At 41.8% G+C, this 16,242-nt stretch overlaps 1 protein-coding gene across 1 annotated transcript; it reads left to right on the top strand.

Moving 5' to 3' along the window:
- The first annotated feature begins 552 nt into the window (after positions 1 to 552).
- On the top strand, positions 553 to 1,681 carry LOC104091211 (F-box protein PP2-B11-like). Its single transcript, XM_009596492.4, has 3 exons — positions 553 to 817; positions 904 to 989; positions 1,077 to 1,681. Exons 1-3 carry the CDS (start codon positions 815 to 817, stop codon positions 1,483 to 1,485), a joined length of 498 nt encoding a protein of 165 aa, XP_009594787.2. The 5' UTR covers positions 553 to 814; the 3' UTR covers positions 1,486 to 1,681.
- The last annotated feature ends 14,561 nt before the right edge of the window (positions 1,682 to 16,242 follow it).

Genomic DNA, 16,242 nt, shown 5'->3' with positions numbered 1-16,242 from the left:
CGAAGGCCAAACTTCCAGGCCACACTCCCTTCTTCGCAAACGCAGAGTGTGCTCCGCGATCGCGAAGCACACTGGGCACCATTAATATCAGCCACCTCAAACATGCTTCGGGTGGTCCGAAACTCACCCGGGACCCGTTCAATCGAGCAACAAATTCATAAACACTAGCTGGAACTATCCAAGGCATTTAGACACATACGAAATCACCACATCTAAGAATCAAGGACCAAATCAACAGCGGGGCTACTAATATCCTATAGATATACACCTATTATATCTCAAAGTTTAACTTCTTGTTATATATTTTGGGATGTGAGGGATTAGGGATCGTTGAAAAAAAGATGGTTTTGTAGTTAATCTTTTAAACAATACCCATTTTGTTAGATCTAGTTTGCCGATGCGTTTTAAGCTTTTGTGTCTGGTAATATGGGTCTTAAGATGGGTCAAACGGGCGCCAACTAAGTTGGTTTATTTTGTATTTACCCATTTGTCCCAAAAAATACAATAGTGACTAAATAATATATGTGCAACTTGACATCTCTTTTCAAGAATATCCAAATGGTCCTAAAAAGGCAATCTTATCTGTTTCAACAATGGCAGAATGAGCCGTATTACAAAGGGTTTGCCAATAGACACGTTTTTAACATTCAAGTAAAAAAATTGTTCTTGTTAACGCACCTACTATAGTACTATGGTGACAAATTTTGGAGTCCAGTAAATGCTCTATAAATATCAGGACGAAGCAAAAGGGAGTAGAGCCAACTAAAAAGATATAAAGAGCGAGCATCATATCATATATAGCAATACAAGAAAGATGGTAAGTTATTCTTCTAGTTGATATATTCTTACTCTTTCTTTCTTACGTAACAACTGATCAAGTGTTAATATATTGTATTTAATCAGCAAGGCCAGTGGATAGCCGCAAGAGACCTTTCAATTACATGGGTGGACAATCCTCAGTACTGGACATGGAAAACTGTTGATCCTAAGTTTGTCTCTCTCTATAACTATCTCTCTCTAAATTTCATTAAAATGAGAAATATATTTTAATCCGATCTCAACATTTTGTACTACAGTATTGAAGTGGCGGAGCTTCGTAGGGTAGCTTGGCTTGACATTTATGGAAAGATCGAGACAAAAAATCTTATTCGAAAGACTAGTTATGCTGTATATTTAGTGTTCAAGTTAACAGATAACCCTCGTGAACTTGAACGAGCCACAGCATCGCTAAGATTTGTGAACGAAGTGGCGGAGGGCGCTGGCATTGAGGGTACCACTGTTTTCATCTCGAAGAAAAAGGAATTACCAGGAGAACTTGGCCGGTTCCCACATCTCCGAAGTGATGGCTGGTTAGAAATCAAGCTTGGTGAGTTTTTCAACAACTTAGGAGAGGATGGTGAAGTCGAAATGAGGTTGATGGAAATCAATGACAAAACTTGGAAATCTGGCATCATTGTTAAGGGCTTCGACATTCGTCCAAACTAATTGGATAGATCTCTACCCAGTGGCCTTTATGTTTTCTATTTTGCATCTTTGTTGTGTTTGTCTTTATGATTTTCTAATAAAATCACTCTTTCTCTATGATAAGAGTGAGCTTGTTGTAAGTGCATGTGATCTTATTTATGATCCATCTTTATTACCTTATTCTGAATTATAATAAAAGATTCTACGATTTCTACTACTTAGATAATTGGTGTACTCTTGGATCAATAAAAATCTAGAATATTATAACAAATAAAAGAGGAAAATGCAAATTAAAAATGTTTTTGTCATGTGTCTTACTACAATAAGAAAATAACTTATAAGCTTCAAATTCTAGCTCTATCCATACATTCTTACATTATAAAAATGAGTTCACAACTCTTATAAAGTAAACTGAACTTCACATTTAACAAAATAAATAAATAGAACCACACTTTTTTATTCAACACCCCTTGCAATTTCACCACAACAAAAAAGGCTTTTAGCGGCAATAAAAATGAGTTTTAGTGGCAATAATAATGATCGCTAAAACAAAATAAACAACAATGATAACATAGAAGGAGACTTCAGAGTTGCGGACGTTGTGCAGCTATACCTCAAGTCTTTTCAAGTAGTAAAATCTGGCCAATCTCACTCAGCGCTGTTGGGACCTATTCCGGTATCTGCACAAGAAGTGGAGAGTGTAGTATGAGTACAACCGAACCTATGTACTCTACAAGTGCCGAGCCTAACCTTGACGAAGTAGTGGCACGGCTAAGGCGAGCCATTTAGAATAACTTGTATACAACAATAATAACAAGAAAATAGGACATGGAAGTAAAGCAGCTAACTCATGAAAACGAAATCGAAATATAACTACCAAAGAGCCTAGAATAACAAGCCTCATAACCTCGTTAGAATACCGAGGCAAGTCCAACAATCACAAACAAGTACCACATATACAATTCGTTGTAGCGTGCAACCCGATCCCACCATATCTTCATCTGTCAATATCATAATCCGTCCTTATTCCACCATTTTAATTCATTATCTTTCAATTTCCGTTGCGGCGTGCAACCCGCTCCCCAAACCATTTCAATCAACATAAACAATCCAATAACTAAATTTACAAGAATTTTTACATCAAGGGGGTAAATTTATAACGCATTAAGGAACCATATAATAAATCAAGAATCTCAACATCTCGAAGTCTCAACTTTACCAATTCGCCGGTATCTATCAACTATACAACTCATGCAATGGAATTCACATTTATAGAATGCAACAAATATTACAAAACATTAAGGCAAGTAAAGCATGTGACAATTTAGGTATGCAAGTAAAGCAAGTAGAGGCAAGTAGCAACTAAGCATGAAGTCATGGAAGGGAGAGACAATTTAATACAAGAGTAATTAAATGACAAATAACAATTACTACATAGAAGTGTCACGACCCCAAATTCAACTAGCCGTGATGCCACCTAACCCAACCCGTTAGGTAAGCTAATTTATAAATATCCTATTCAATTAATATTTAACTTAATCCAATACACTCCCTAATAACTTGTAGTACAATTCATGAGCTTCTAAGATTAGAATTTACAAAGCACGTGTGAAATAAATATACGTCATCTGTTTGAAATATACATGAACAGATTAAAATACTAAAGCTACCATGAACAAGAGGCAGCTATGACTGGAACATAGGTACATCTTCAGATTCAGCTCTCGCCATGTACAGTAGCATCAACATCCAAAATCTGCACGGAAGGTGCAAATGTGTAGTATGAGTACAATCTATCCCGTGTACTCAATAAATAACAAATCTAACCTTAGGTTGAAAGTAGTAACGAGTTGGGACAGGGGTCAGAGTCCAACTCTAATAACATCTCATAACAATATAATTTAAAGCAGCACAGGTAATAACTCAATAATAAAATGCTCAGCTCGTACAAAATTCCGAGAAAATAATAATTTTCTTTTTAATTAACAGTAAAACTCAAATCATTTGCAGAAAGTCACCGAAAATATGAGTAAGTCTGAAACCTGTAATATTTCACAAAAACTTTAACGACATATAAGAAATCATATTATTAGATGACATGAGGAAAAATACTTCTTTATGCCTATATATCAAGTATGCATGTCTAATGCAATGCAGCACAATGATGAACTCATGTACTCACACTCTCAGAGTACTCGATCTCACAGTACTGTATATAGCCAATTAGCCCAGGGAAGATCCATCACAAATATATATACAAAGTAACTGACATTCATTCACTCAGTACTGTACATGGAACTCCATCCCAAATATAAATAAATAAGGCAACTCTATGCCGAGAGAACTCCATCCCAAATATAAAGAAATAAGGTAACTTCATTCCGAGGGAACTCCATCCCAAATATAAATAAATACGACAACTTCATGCCTAGGGAACTCCATCCCAAATATAATATCCATTGCGCGCACTGTGGGGAGTTGTAGTGTCTGTTAATTATTATTCGAACAGTCTTGTATATTCAATCCTTGAGATCATTTCATGTATTCAGTTAGAGTTCATGACCCAGTATTACCAGTCTTGGGAGGTTGTTATAATTATTTCCGTTGTTGATTTCGATTATCTATATAAAACAAATGACTTGATATGTTATTAAAATCGGCTTACCTAATCTTATAGATTAAGTACCATCACAATGCCTGTTGTGGGATTTTGGGTGGTGACAGAAATATTGCGAATCACAAGTGAGATTAGTGTCATGAGGTTAAACTTGGGGTGCGCTCTCTAAAAATTTCAAGAAGTCAGAGATTATTTAAACCTTGGTAGTTGCCATACTAGTGAAGTTTCCCTTTAATAACAACACTTTTGTTATTTGACATTTAGACTGGCAAATCAGTCATAAGTCGACACAGGATTAAAAAAAATAGATACCTAATAGATGCCATAACACACACCTCAAACAAAACCCAAACAAAAAATGTACAGACCTTAATTTGAGGTTGCCGTTTTCTTTTTAAGTTGCAAGTCACTAGCCACCATAAAAATACATGAAAACTCGAACCATAATGACGCAAAAATACTATTCTTAAGACGAAAATAAGTATTAAAACCTGAATGTGACTAAAATATTTATAACGCACGAAAGCATTTGCCCAACTCATCATACATAATGCATGAAATACATGAGTTATGCAAACTTTTCATAAAATTCAAATAAAAATCGACTTTCTACCGTCATTGCAAGTAGAAGCACTTAATTGTATGTTATTACAAGTTTAAAGATAAATTGCTCAACTTCGAATAACAAAAAAATAAATTTAATGCGTTCAAACAATAAGACAAAAATTAATGTTCGTGAAAGACGAGTGGTCCAAATGGTCCCAAATGTACGCCGTAGTCTATTTCCAGATGGCATAACCAAATAAGGGTCCGTTTATGCTCAACAAACTCGTTTTTTTCATTCAAGAGCAAGAGCATTAACTCACTCTTGTTATGTCAATATCTATCTATTGAGTGCACGTATATTTTTCATATCTAGACTATCCTAAATATTTATTTTAATTTAAAAACTTAATAGGTTCAAATGAACTCCTAGTTTATTATAAACTTTGTCTGCCGCTGATATTTGTATAAAGTTTTGTGATTTCTCATTGTATGTTTATGTGTCGTTTCAAAATATTGAGTGGATTGTTCAATTACAAAATAAAGCAAAGTGACTTTTTAAACTAATTTCCATTAGCCTAGTGACCTTATGAGAAATCAACTCCGTTAAAACTGCTCTTTGCTTCGGTCCGATGAAGGATGACTAACCAAAGAAATTCACATCCCGGGAAGATTATTTAAATTATATGTGTACTGAATCTAGGTTACTCGTGAATTAGATCTCGCGGTTGCATTAGTATTTTTGCATTTTCCAAGTTGTTGGAGACTTGCAGTTTTTGAGCATTTGGACTCAAAGTTTATCAACTCCAAGTGAAAGTTACTTATCTCCAAAATTATAGTAAAATCCATCTTAAAAATTTCTCCTCTCGTTCTCGTAAACTCAAATTTTTGAATTTTATTTAGCTAAGTCCCGAAATAGAACTTAAAATAACCCTTCCAGTGAGACAATTTGCAAATGCGACCCAACCTTCACATTCGCGAAACATAAAACTGACATAGCCCGTAATCCATTATCGCGAACCCGGCAGGAGTCACGCGATCGCGATGGCCTCTGTCTCGCCTTCATCGCGAACACGACTAGCTCCTCCGTGAACGCGAAGGCTAATGACCCAGTATAATGACCCGGCCGGTCGTTTCGAGAGTTATAGTCCCGTTTTTCCTATTTCTACTTCTTTTGTGTTATGCAACTTTATTATGTTATATCGGGTTAGTTCGTTCGGGTCCGGGAGGAACTCAGAGTGAAATAAGACACTTAGTCTCATAATTAAAAAATTAAGTTAGAAAAGTGGACCGGATATGGACCTATGTGTAAACGACCTCGGATTCGAATTTTGATAATTCTAATAGCTCCGTATGGTAATTTTGGGCTTAGGAGCGTGTCCAAAATATTATTTGGAGGTCCGTAGAGTAATTAGGCTTGAAATGCCGAAAGTTTAATTTTTGAGAAGTTTGATCAGGGGTTGACTTTTTGATATCGGGGTCGGAATCCGATTCTGAAAATTGAAATACCTCTATTATGTCATTTATGACTTGTATATAAAATTTAAGGTCAATCGGACGTGATTTGGTAGGTTCCGGAGTCGTTTGTAGAATTAGAAATTTCAAAGTTCATTAGGCTTGAATTGGGGTGTAATTCATGGTTTTAACGTTGTTTGAGGTGATTTGAGGGTTCAACTAAGTCCGTATGATATTTTAGGACTTGTTGGTATATTTGCTTGAGGTCCCGAGGGGCTCGGGTGAGTTTCATATGGTTAAAGAGTTGGATATTGGACTTGAAACTCTGCTGGAATTTTTCTGATACACCATCTGGTTTCCTTCATCGCGTTCGCGAGTGGAGTCTCGCGTTCGCGAAGAGGAACTGAGAGGCTGACAATATTTTCTCTTAGCGTTCGCGAATAGAAGCATGTGTTCGCGAAGGGTAGACTAGGTGTGCATCGCGAACGTGAGAGGTGTTACACGTTCGAGAAGAAGAGAGGAAGCAGCGGAAGACCACAGACAATTGGAGTACGCGTTCGCGTATGGGGGTGTCGCGTTCGCGTAGTGAGGGGGAAACGAAGCATCGCGTTCGTGATGGGTTGAACGCGTTCGTATAGAAGGCATTGAGGCAGAGGCATTTTGTGCTTCGCGAATGCGAGGGTGATGTCGCGTTCGCGAAGGAGGAATTTGGACGGGAGTTATTTTGTGTTTCGCAAATGCGATGCACTGACCATGTTCACGAAGAAGAAAAGTCTGGGCAGTGAGTTTAAGTTCTGAAAATGGGACTTCATCCAGTTTTCAGTTTTTGACGATTTGGAGCTCAGATTTGAGGCGATTTGGGTGATTTTCTGAGGAAACAATGGGGTAAGTGTTCTTAACTCAATATTGTGTAAATTACCCGAATCCATGGTTGTTTTTAACATTTAATTGGTGAATAGAGTTGGGAAAATTTGAAAACCTTCTTGGTTTAAATTGAAGATTTGAGGGTCGAGTTAGGGTCGGATTTTGGTAAAATTAGTATGGTTAGACTCGTGGTTGAATGAGCTTCCAGATTTTGTAACTTTTGTCGAGTTCCGAGGCAATTTTTGAGCTAAATTTTGGATTTTTATTTAAAATCATTATTATCTTGTGGAATTAATTCCAATGAATTTTATTGACTTAAACGAATTATTTATGAGATTCGAGGCGTTTGGAGATCAATTCACAAGGAAAGGACATTGCAGAATAAGAATTTAGCGGTTTGAGGTAAGTAATGATTGTAAATCTAGTCCTAAGGGTATGAAACCCCAGATTTCGTATCATTCTACTATTTTGAAGTGACGTACATGCTAGGTGACGGTCGTATGGACGTGCACTGTGGGAGATTTGTGACTTGGTCCATCCCGTAGTAGTTGTAAAGTTGCATACTTTGTTGAAACCATTTGATACTTATATGCTTTAGAAAGAATTTCTGTAAATTAGGCTGAATGCCATGTTTGGGCCTTGCGCCAATGCTGTTTGGACCCTTAGGGGCTGTTTCTTACCATCCTCTCATTGTTTTCGATTGAAAATCTATACTCAATCATGTTTATACTTGTTTACCGCATTACTCAGTTTTATGACTCTATTTTGATGAATATAAATGTTTTGGGCCGAATGCCCTATTTTACTGAGATGCCCGAGTGGCTTGAGAGGTTTATGACTGAGTGAGGCCGAGGGCCTGATTTGTGAGGATGAGTATGGATCGGAGCTGCCTGCCTACAACATATTTTATTATTATGGCACGTGAGTTGTTCGTGCAGCACGTGAGTTGTCCGGGCAGATTATAGCGCTTGGGTTGAAGGAGCCCCTCCGGAGTCTGTACACACCCCCCAGTGAGCGCAGGTACCTACTGAGTGCGAGTGCCGAGTGCCGAAGGCTGAGTGACTGGAAGGCATGAGTGATTGTGAGGTATGCCCAAGTGGCAAGAGTGATTGTGAGGTATGCCCGAGTGACATCAGTGACTGTGAGGTTTGCCCGAGGAGCTGTTTATGATTTCATCATTCTTTGCTCACCTTTGCATTGAGCCTCTGTTTGAAAAACTATTGGAAAAATACTTTTAAATGATTTTTACTAGAACCGGGTTTAGACGAGATGATTCGATTCAAACACTAATTTTTAAAGCATGTTGTACTTTACTGAGATTTCATGATATGAACGTTATATGCTTTATTGCTCATCACTACTGCTCAGTCTTTATTTATTATTGTTACTTACTGAGTTAGTGTATTCACGTTACTCCCTGCACCTTGTGTGCAGATTCAGGTGCAGCTGGACATGGTAGCAGTTATTGAGTGTTCTGGTTGCAGAGTTTTCTTGAAGATAGCAAGGTAGCTGTTTGGCTATCACAGCCCCTGCTCTTCTCCCTCTTATCTTCCTCTAGTTGTATTTAGCTATTTCCCAGGCTTAGTTAGCCTTGATATTGTTAGATAGGTTGTAGTAGATGCTCATGACTGGTGACACCCCGATGTCGGACTTTTTTTTTTCCGCACTTCTATTTTTCTTGGATTTGAACTCTTTAAATGGAGGTTTTATTTTAAATAACCTTGAAATTTTCTTTGAAATAAAAATATCCGTTTATTTTGGAAATGAGTCGGCTTGCCTAGTTCCACGATAGGCGCCATCACGATAGAGGTTAGTTTGGGTCGTGACAGATTGGTATCACAGCCTAGGTTACATAGGTCTCATGAGTCATGAGTGGGTTTAGTAGAGTCTAGCGGATTGGTACGGAGACTTATGTACTTATCTCCAGGAGGCTGCAAAACCTTTAGGAAACTCCATATTCTTGAATTCTTGTCGTGCGAATCTGTTGATTCTAGTAACTAAACATCTACGAATTCATTCTCTCACAGATGGTGAGGACTCGTGCTAATGGTCAGGAGGGCCAACCACCAGTACCACCAGCCAGGGCCGCGAGAGGTCGAGGCCGCGATAAAGGTTGTGGTAGGGGCAGAGGTGGAACCCGTACAACAGCTGCGGCAGTACCTGCAGATCCACCGGTTGTCCCAGATCAAGACCAAGTTCCAGTTGTTGATGCACCAGCTCAGGCACCACCTGTGCCTATTGTGATTCCAGGCCTTCAGGAGGCCTTAACTCAGATTCTGACAGCGTGTACTGGCCTTGCTCAGGTGGTCTCTATTTCGACGGCCACAGCCACTTCTCAGGCCAGGGGAGGCACTCAGACTCCCGTCGCTCACACACCCGAGCAGGTTATTCAGGGACTTCAGACACTAGAGGCACCACCAACCCAACCGGTTGCTGTTGCTTAGGATTATGTGGTTCCTGCTATGCCTGAGGATGATCAGCGTAGGTTGGAGAGGTTTGGGAGACTCCAGCCACCACCTTTCAGTGGCATAGAGAGAGAGGATGCTCAGGACTTTTTGGACAAGTGTCAAAGGATACTCCATATTGCTGGTATTTTGGAAACTTGTGGGGTCTCATTCACTACCTTTCAGTTTTCTGGGGCTGCACTCAGATGGTGGGAGACTTACGAGAGGCGTAAGCCTGTTGGCGCAGCACCCCTTACTTGGCAGTAGTTCTCCATGGTTTTTTTGGAGAAGTTTGTGCCTCGATCCCGCAGAGAGGAGCTGCGTAGACAGTTTGAGTGGCTTTGCCAGGGCGATATGTCTGTGACACAGTATGAGATGCGATTCTCTGAGTTGGACCTTCATGCTATCTGGTTGGTTCCCACGGACAGATAGAGGATCATGAGGTTTATTGATGGCCTCAATTATCTGCTACAGTTGCTCATGACCAGGGAGCGGGTTTCGGGTGCTAGCTTTGATGAGGTTGTCAACATTTCTCGGCAGATTGAGATGGTTCACAGTCAGGAGAGGGTTGAACGAGAGGACAAGAGGCCTCGTGGCCAGGGTGGATTCAGCGGTGCTCATTTTGGGGTTCAGTTCCAGCATGGTAGAGGTTGTCATTTCAGACAGCCTCAGTCAGCTCGGCTATTTCATCGGGGTGCATCATCTGGCCATGGTTCTCAAAGTTCTCATCAGGGCCACTCATCACTTAGTGCCCTTCCAGTTCAGAGTTCATCCCGTGCTCCACCTATTCAGGGCTCTTCCATGCCAGGTTCTTCTACCAGTCATCCCGGTGCTAGGGGTTCCTTTCAGTTTCCGCCGCCAGCACCAGGGAATTATTTTGAGTGTGGGGAGCTTGGGCATATGTGGAGGCAGTGTCCTCATCGTCATGGAGGTCTATCTCAGCAGAGGAGTCAGCCTCCGACTACAGCACCGGTTACCTCACCACCCGCCCAGTCAGCTCGAGGTGGAGGTCAGTCAGCTAGGGGTCGCTCTAGAGGGGGAGGCCGATCAGGGGCTGGTCAGGCCCGTTTCTATGCTCTCCCTACCAGACCAGACCCTATTGCTTCAGATGTTGTGATTACAGGTATTGTCTCAGTTTGTCACCGAGATACCTCAGTATTATTTGACCCTGGTTCCACGTATTCATATGGTTCCTCGTATTTCACCCATTTTCTGGATATACCCCGTGAGTATTTAGTTTCTTCTGTTCATGTATCTACTCCTGTGGGCGATACTATTATTGTGGGCCGCGTATATCGGTCATGTGTGGTAACTTTTGGGGGTCTGGAGACCCAAGTGGACCTTTTACTGCTCAGTATGGTCGACTTTGATGTGATATTGGGTATGGATTGGTTATCTCCATGTCATGATGTTCTAGATTGTCACGCTAAGACGGTGACGTTAGCTATGCCAGGAATTCCGAGGGTTGAGTGGAGCAGTTCTGTAGATTATATACCAAGTAGAGAGATTTCATATTTGAAGGCTCAGCGCATGGTTGAGAAGGGTTGCCTATCTTATTTGGCTTTTGTGAGGGATGTTAGTGCATAGACTCCTGTCATTGATTCTGTTCTGGTGGTACGTGATTTTCCGGATGTTTTTCCTGCAGACCTGTCGGGCATGCCACTTGACAGGGATATTGACTTTGGTATTGATTTGGTGCCGGGAACTCAGTCCATTTCTATTCCACCGTATCGTATGGCACCGGCGGAGTTGAAGGAATTGAAAGAACAGCTCTAGGAACTCCTTGATAAGGGTTTTATTCAGCTTAGTGTGTCACCTTGGGGTGCACCGGTTCTATTTGTGAAGAAGAAGGATGGTTCCATGAGAATGTGTATTGATTACAGGCAGTTGAACAAGGTCACAGTTAAGAATAAGTATCCTTTGACTCGCATTGATGATTTATTCGACCATCTTCAGGGAGCAAGGGTGTTCTCCAAGATTGATTTGAGGTCCGGTTATCACCAGCTGAAGATTCGGGATTCAGATATTCTTAAAACAACTTTCAGGACCCGATATGGCCATTATGAGTTCTTTGTGATGTCTTTTGGGCTGACCAATGCCCCAGCAGCGTTCATGCATTTGATGAACAGTGTATTCCAGCCCTATTTGGACTTATTCGTTGTTGTATTCATTGATGACATCCTGGTGTACTCTCGTAGCCAGGAGGAGCACGCTCAGCATCTGAGGATTTTATTATAGAAATTGAGGGAGGAGAAGCTTTATGAAAAGTTCTCCAAATGTGAGTTTTGGCTCAGTTTAGTAGCATTCCTGGGGCACGTGGTGTCCAGCGAGGGTACTCAGGTGGATCCGAAGAAGATAGAGGCAGTGCAGAGTTGGCCTAGATCGTCCTCAGCCACGGAGATTAGGAGCTTTCTTGGTTTGGCGGGTTACTACCATCACTTTGTGGAGGGAGTTTCATCTATTGCATCGCCCTTAACCAAATTGACCCAAAAGGGTGCTCCATTCAGGTGGTCGGATGAGTGTGAGGAGATCTTTCAGAAGCTTAAGACTGCTTTGACCACAGCTCCAGTGTTGGTTCTGCCATCAGCTTCAGGTTCTTACACCTTGTGTTGTGATGCCTCGAGGATAGGCATTGGTTGTGTTTTGATGCAGGAGGCTAGGGTGATCGCCTATGCCTGGCGCCAATTGAAGACCCATGAGAAGAACTATCCTATCCATGATCTTGAGTTAGCAGCCATTGTTCACGCCTTGAAGATTTGGCGTCATTATTTGTATGGGGTTCATTATGAGATCTATACTGATCACCGGAGTCTGCAGTATCTGTTAAAGCAGAAGGATCTTAATTTGCGTCAGCGAAGATGGTTGGAGCTTCTTAAGGACTATGATATTACTATTTTGTACCATCCGGGGAAGGCCAATGTGGTGGCCGATGCTTTGAGTCGCCGGACAGAGAGTTTGGGGAGTTTAGCATATCTTCCAGTAGCAGAGAGACCTTTGGCATTGGATGTTCAGGTCTTAGCGGGCCAGCTTGTCAGATTGGATATTTCGGAGCCTAGTTAGTATGATGACCCTCATTTGCTCGTTCTTCAGGACAGGGTTCAGAGAGGTGATTCTAGGGATGTGACTATTGGTGATGATGGCGTGCTAAGAATGCATGTCCAGATATGTGTGCCTAATGTAGATGGGCTTTGAGAGTTGATTCTTGAGGAGGCCCACAACTCGCGGTATTCCATTCATCCGGGTGCCGCGAAGATGTACCAAGATTTGAGGCAACACTATTGGTAGAGGCGGATGAAGAATGATATAGTTGGGTTTGTGGCTCGGTGTCTCAACTATCAGCAGGTTAAATATGAGCATCAGAGACCAGGTGGGTTGCTTCAGAGGTTAGAGATCCCAGAGTGGAAGTGAGAGCGGATCACCATGGATTTTGTAGTTGGGCTCCCACGGACTTCGAGGAAGTTCAACGCTATTTGGTTTATTGTGGATCGGCTGACCAAGTCTGCGCACTTCATTCCACTTGGTACTACTTACTCTTCAGAGCGGTTGGCTGAGATTTACATCCGAGAGATCATTCGCCTGTATGGTGTCCCAGTTTCCATCATTTCAGATAGGGGTACTCAGTTCACATCGCAGTTTTGGAGGGCCGTGTAGCGAGAGTTGGGTACTCAGGTTGAGTTGAGCATAACTTTTCACCCTCAGATGGACGGGCAGTCCAAGCGCACTATTCAGATATTGGAGGACATGTTGCGTGCTTATGTCATTGACTTTGGGGGTTCATGGGACCAGTTTCTGCCACTCGCGGAGTTTGCATATAACAATAGTTATGAGTCGAGTATTCAGATGGATCCGTACGAGGATTTATATGGGAGGAGGTGTAGATCTCCATTTGGATGGTTTGAGCCGGGTGAGGCTAGGTACTTAGGTACAGATTTGGTCCAGGACGCATTAGATAAGGCGAAATTGATTCAGGAGCGGCTTCGCACGGCGCCGTCTAGGCAGAAGAGCTAGGCGGATAGGAAGGTTCGTGATGTGACTTTTATGGTTGGGGAGAAGGTTTTGCTGAAGGTATCACCCATGAAGGGTGTTATGAGGTTTGAAAAGAGGGGCAAGTTGAGCCCCCGGTTCATTGGGCCTTTTGAGGTGCTTCAGAGGATATGAGAGGTGGCTTATAAGCTTGCTTTGCCACCCAACTTGTCGAGTGTGCATCCAGTGTTTCATGTTTCCATGCTCCGGAAGTATATTGGAGATCCGTCCCATGTTTTGGATTTCAACACGGTTCAGTTGGAGGGTGATATGGCTTATGATGTAGAGCCGGTGGCTATTTTGGATCGGCAGGTTCGAAGGTTGAGGTCAAAGGATATAGCTTCATTGAAGGTGCAATGGAGAGGTCAACCTGTGGAGGAGGCCACCTGGGAGACCGAGCGGGAGATGCTGAGCAGATATCCATGCCTATTCGATACTCCAAGTATGTTTCTAGACCCGTTCGAGGACGAACGGATGTTTAAGAAGGGGAGGATGTAACGACCCGGCCGGTCGTTTCAAGAGTTATAGCCCCGTTTTCCACATTTCTACTTCTTTTGTGTTATTCAGCTATATTATGTTATATCGGGTTAGTTGGTTCGGGTCCGGGAGGAACTCGGAGTGAAATGAGACACTTAGTCTCATAATTGAAAATTTAAGTTAGAAAAGTGGACCGGATATGAGCCTATGTGTAAACGACCTCGGATATGAATTCTGATAATTTCAATAGCTCCGTATGGTGATTTCGGGCTTAGGATCGTGTCCGGAATACTATTTGGAGGTCCGTAGAGGAAATATGCTTGAAATGCCGAAAGTTTAATTTTTGAGAAGTGTGACCGGGGGTTGACTTTTTGATATCGGGGTTGGAATCCAATTTTGAAAATTGGAATACCTCTGTTATGTCATTTATGACTTATGTGTAAAATCTGAGGTCAATCGGATGTGATTTGATAGGTTCCGGAGTCGTTTGTAGAAATTAGAAATTTCAAAGTTCATTAGGCTTGAATTGGGGTGTAATTCATGGTTTTAGCATTGTTTGAAGTGATTTGAGGGTTCGACTAAGTCTGTATGATGTTTTAGGACTTGTTGGTATATTTGGTTGAGGTCCCGAGGGGCTCGGGTGAGTTTCAGATGGTTAACGATTTGGATTTTGGACTTGGAACTCTGCTGGAATATTTCTGATACATCATCTGGTTTGCTTCATCGCGTTCGCGAGTGGAGCCTCGCATTCGCAAAGAGGAACTGAGAGGCTAGCAATATTTGCTCTTCACATTCGCGAAGAGAAGCATGCGTTCGCGAAGGGTGGACTAGGTGTGCATCGCGAATGCGAGAGGTGTTACGTGTTCACGAAGAAGAGAGAAAGCAGCTGAAGACCCCAGGCAATTGGTCTACGCATTTGCGTAGGGCGGTGTCGTGCTTGCGTAGTGAGGGGGAAACAAAGCATCGCTTTCGCGATGGGTTGAATGCGTTTGCGAAGGAGGAATTTGGACGGGAGTTATTTTGTGCTTCACGAACGCGAGGCACTGACCGCGTTCGCGAAGAAGAAAAGTCTGGGCAGTGAGTTTAAGTTCTGAAAATGGGACTTCGTCCCATTTTCAGTTTTTGACGATTTGGAGCTCGGATTTGAGGCATTTTGGGTGATTTTCAAAGGAAACAATGGGGGTAAGTGTTCTTAACTCAATATGGGGTAAATTACCCGAATCCATCGTTGTTTGTATCATTTAATTGGTGAATTGAGTTGGGAAAATTTGAAAACTCTCTTGGTTTAAATTGAAGATTTGAGGGTTGAGTTAGGGTCGAATTTTGGTAAAATTGGTATGGTTAGACTCGTGGTTGAATGAGCTTACGGATTTTGTAACTTTTGTCAAGTTCTGAGGTGTGGGCCCCACGGGCGAGTTTTGAGCTAATTTTTGGATTTTTATGGAAAATCATTATTATCTTGTGGAATTAATTCCATTGAATTTTACTGACAGAAACGAATTATTTATTACCTGATTCGAGGCATTTGGAAACCAATTCACGAGGCAAGGACATTACAGAATAAGAATTTCGCGGTTTGAGGTAAGTAACGATTGTAAATCTAGTCCTGAGGGTATGAAACCCCGGATTTCGTATCATTCTACTATTTTAAAGTGATGCACATGCTAGGTGACGGGCGTGTGAGCGTGCACTGTTGGGGATTTGTGACTTGGTCCGTACCGTAGCAACTGTAAAGTTGCATACTTTGTTGAAACCATTTGATACTTATATGTTTTAGAAAGACTTTCTATAAATTGGGCTGAATGCTATGTTTAGGCCTTGCGCAAATGCTGTTTGGACCCTTAGGGGCTATTTCTTACCATCCTCTCATTGTTTTTGATTAAAAATCTATACTCAGTCATGTTTATACTTGTTTACCGCATAACTCAGTTTTATGACTCTATTTTGATGAATATAAATGTTTTGGGCTGAATGCCCTGTTTTACTGAGATGCCCGAGTGGCTTGAGAGGTTTATGACAGCGTGAGGCCGAGGGCCTGATTTGTGAGGATGAGTGTGGATCGGGGCAGCCCGCCTGCAACATACTTTATTATTATGGCACGTGAGTTGTCCGTGCAGATTATAGCGCTTGGGCTGAAGGAGCTCCTCCGGAGTCCGTACACACCCCCAGTGAGCGCAGGTACCTACTGAGTGCGAGTGCCGAATGCTGAGTGACTGGGAGGCATGAGTGATTGTGAGGTATGCCCGAGTAGCAAGAGTGATTGTGAGGTATGCCCGAGTGGCACGAGTGACTGTGAGGTTTTCCCGAGGGGCTGTTTATGATTTCATCATTTTTTGCTCACCTTTGCATTGAGCT

This window comes from Nicotiana tomentosiformis, chromosome 11 (assembly GCF_000390325.3).
Source record: "Nicotiana tomentosiformis chromosome 11, ASM39032v3, whole genome shotgun sequence".
NCBI lineage: Eukaryota > Viridiplantae > Streptophyta > Magnoliopsida > Solanales > Solanaceae > Nicotiana > Nicotiana tomentosiformis.
The sequence above is the reverse complement of the archived record's forward strand: the minus strand, read 5'-3'. Positions and strand labels throughout refer to the sequence as shown.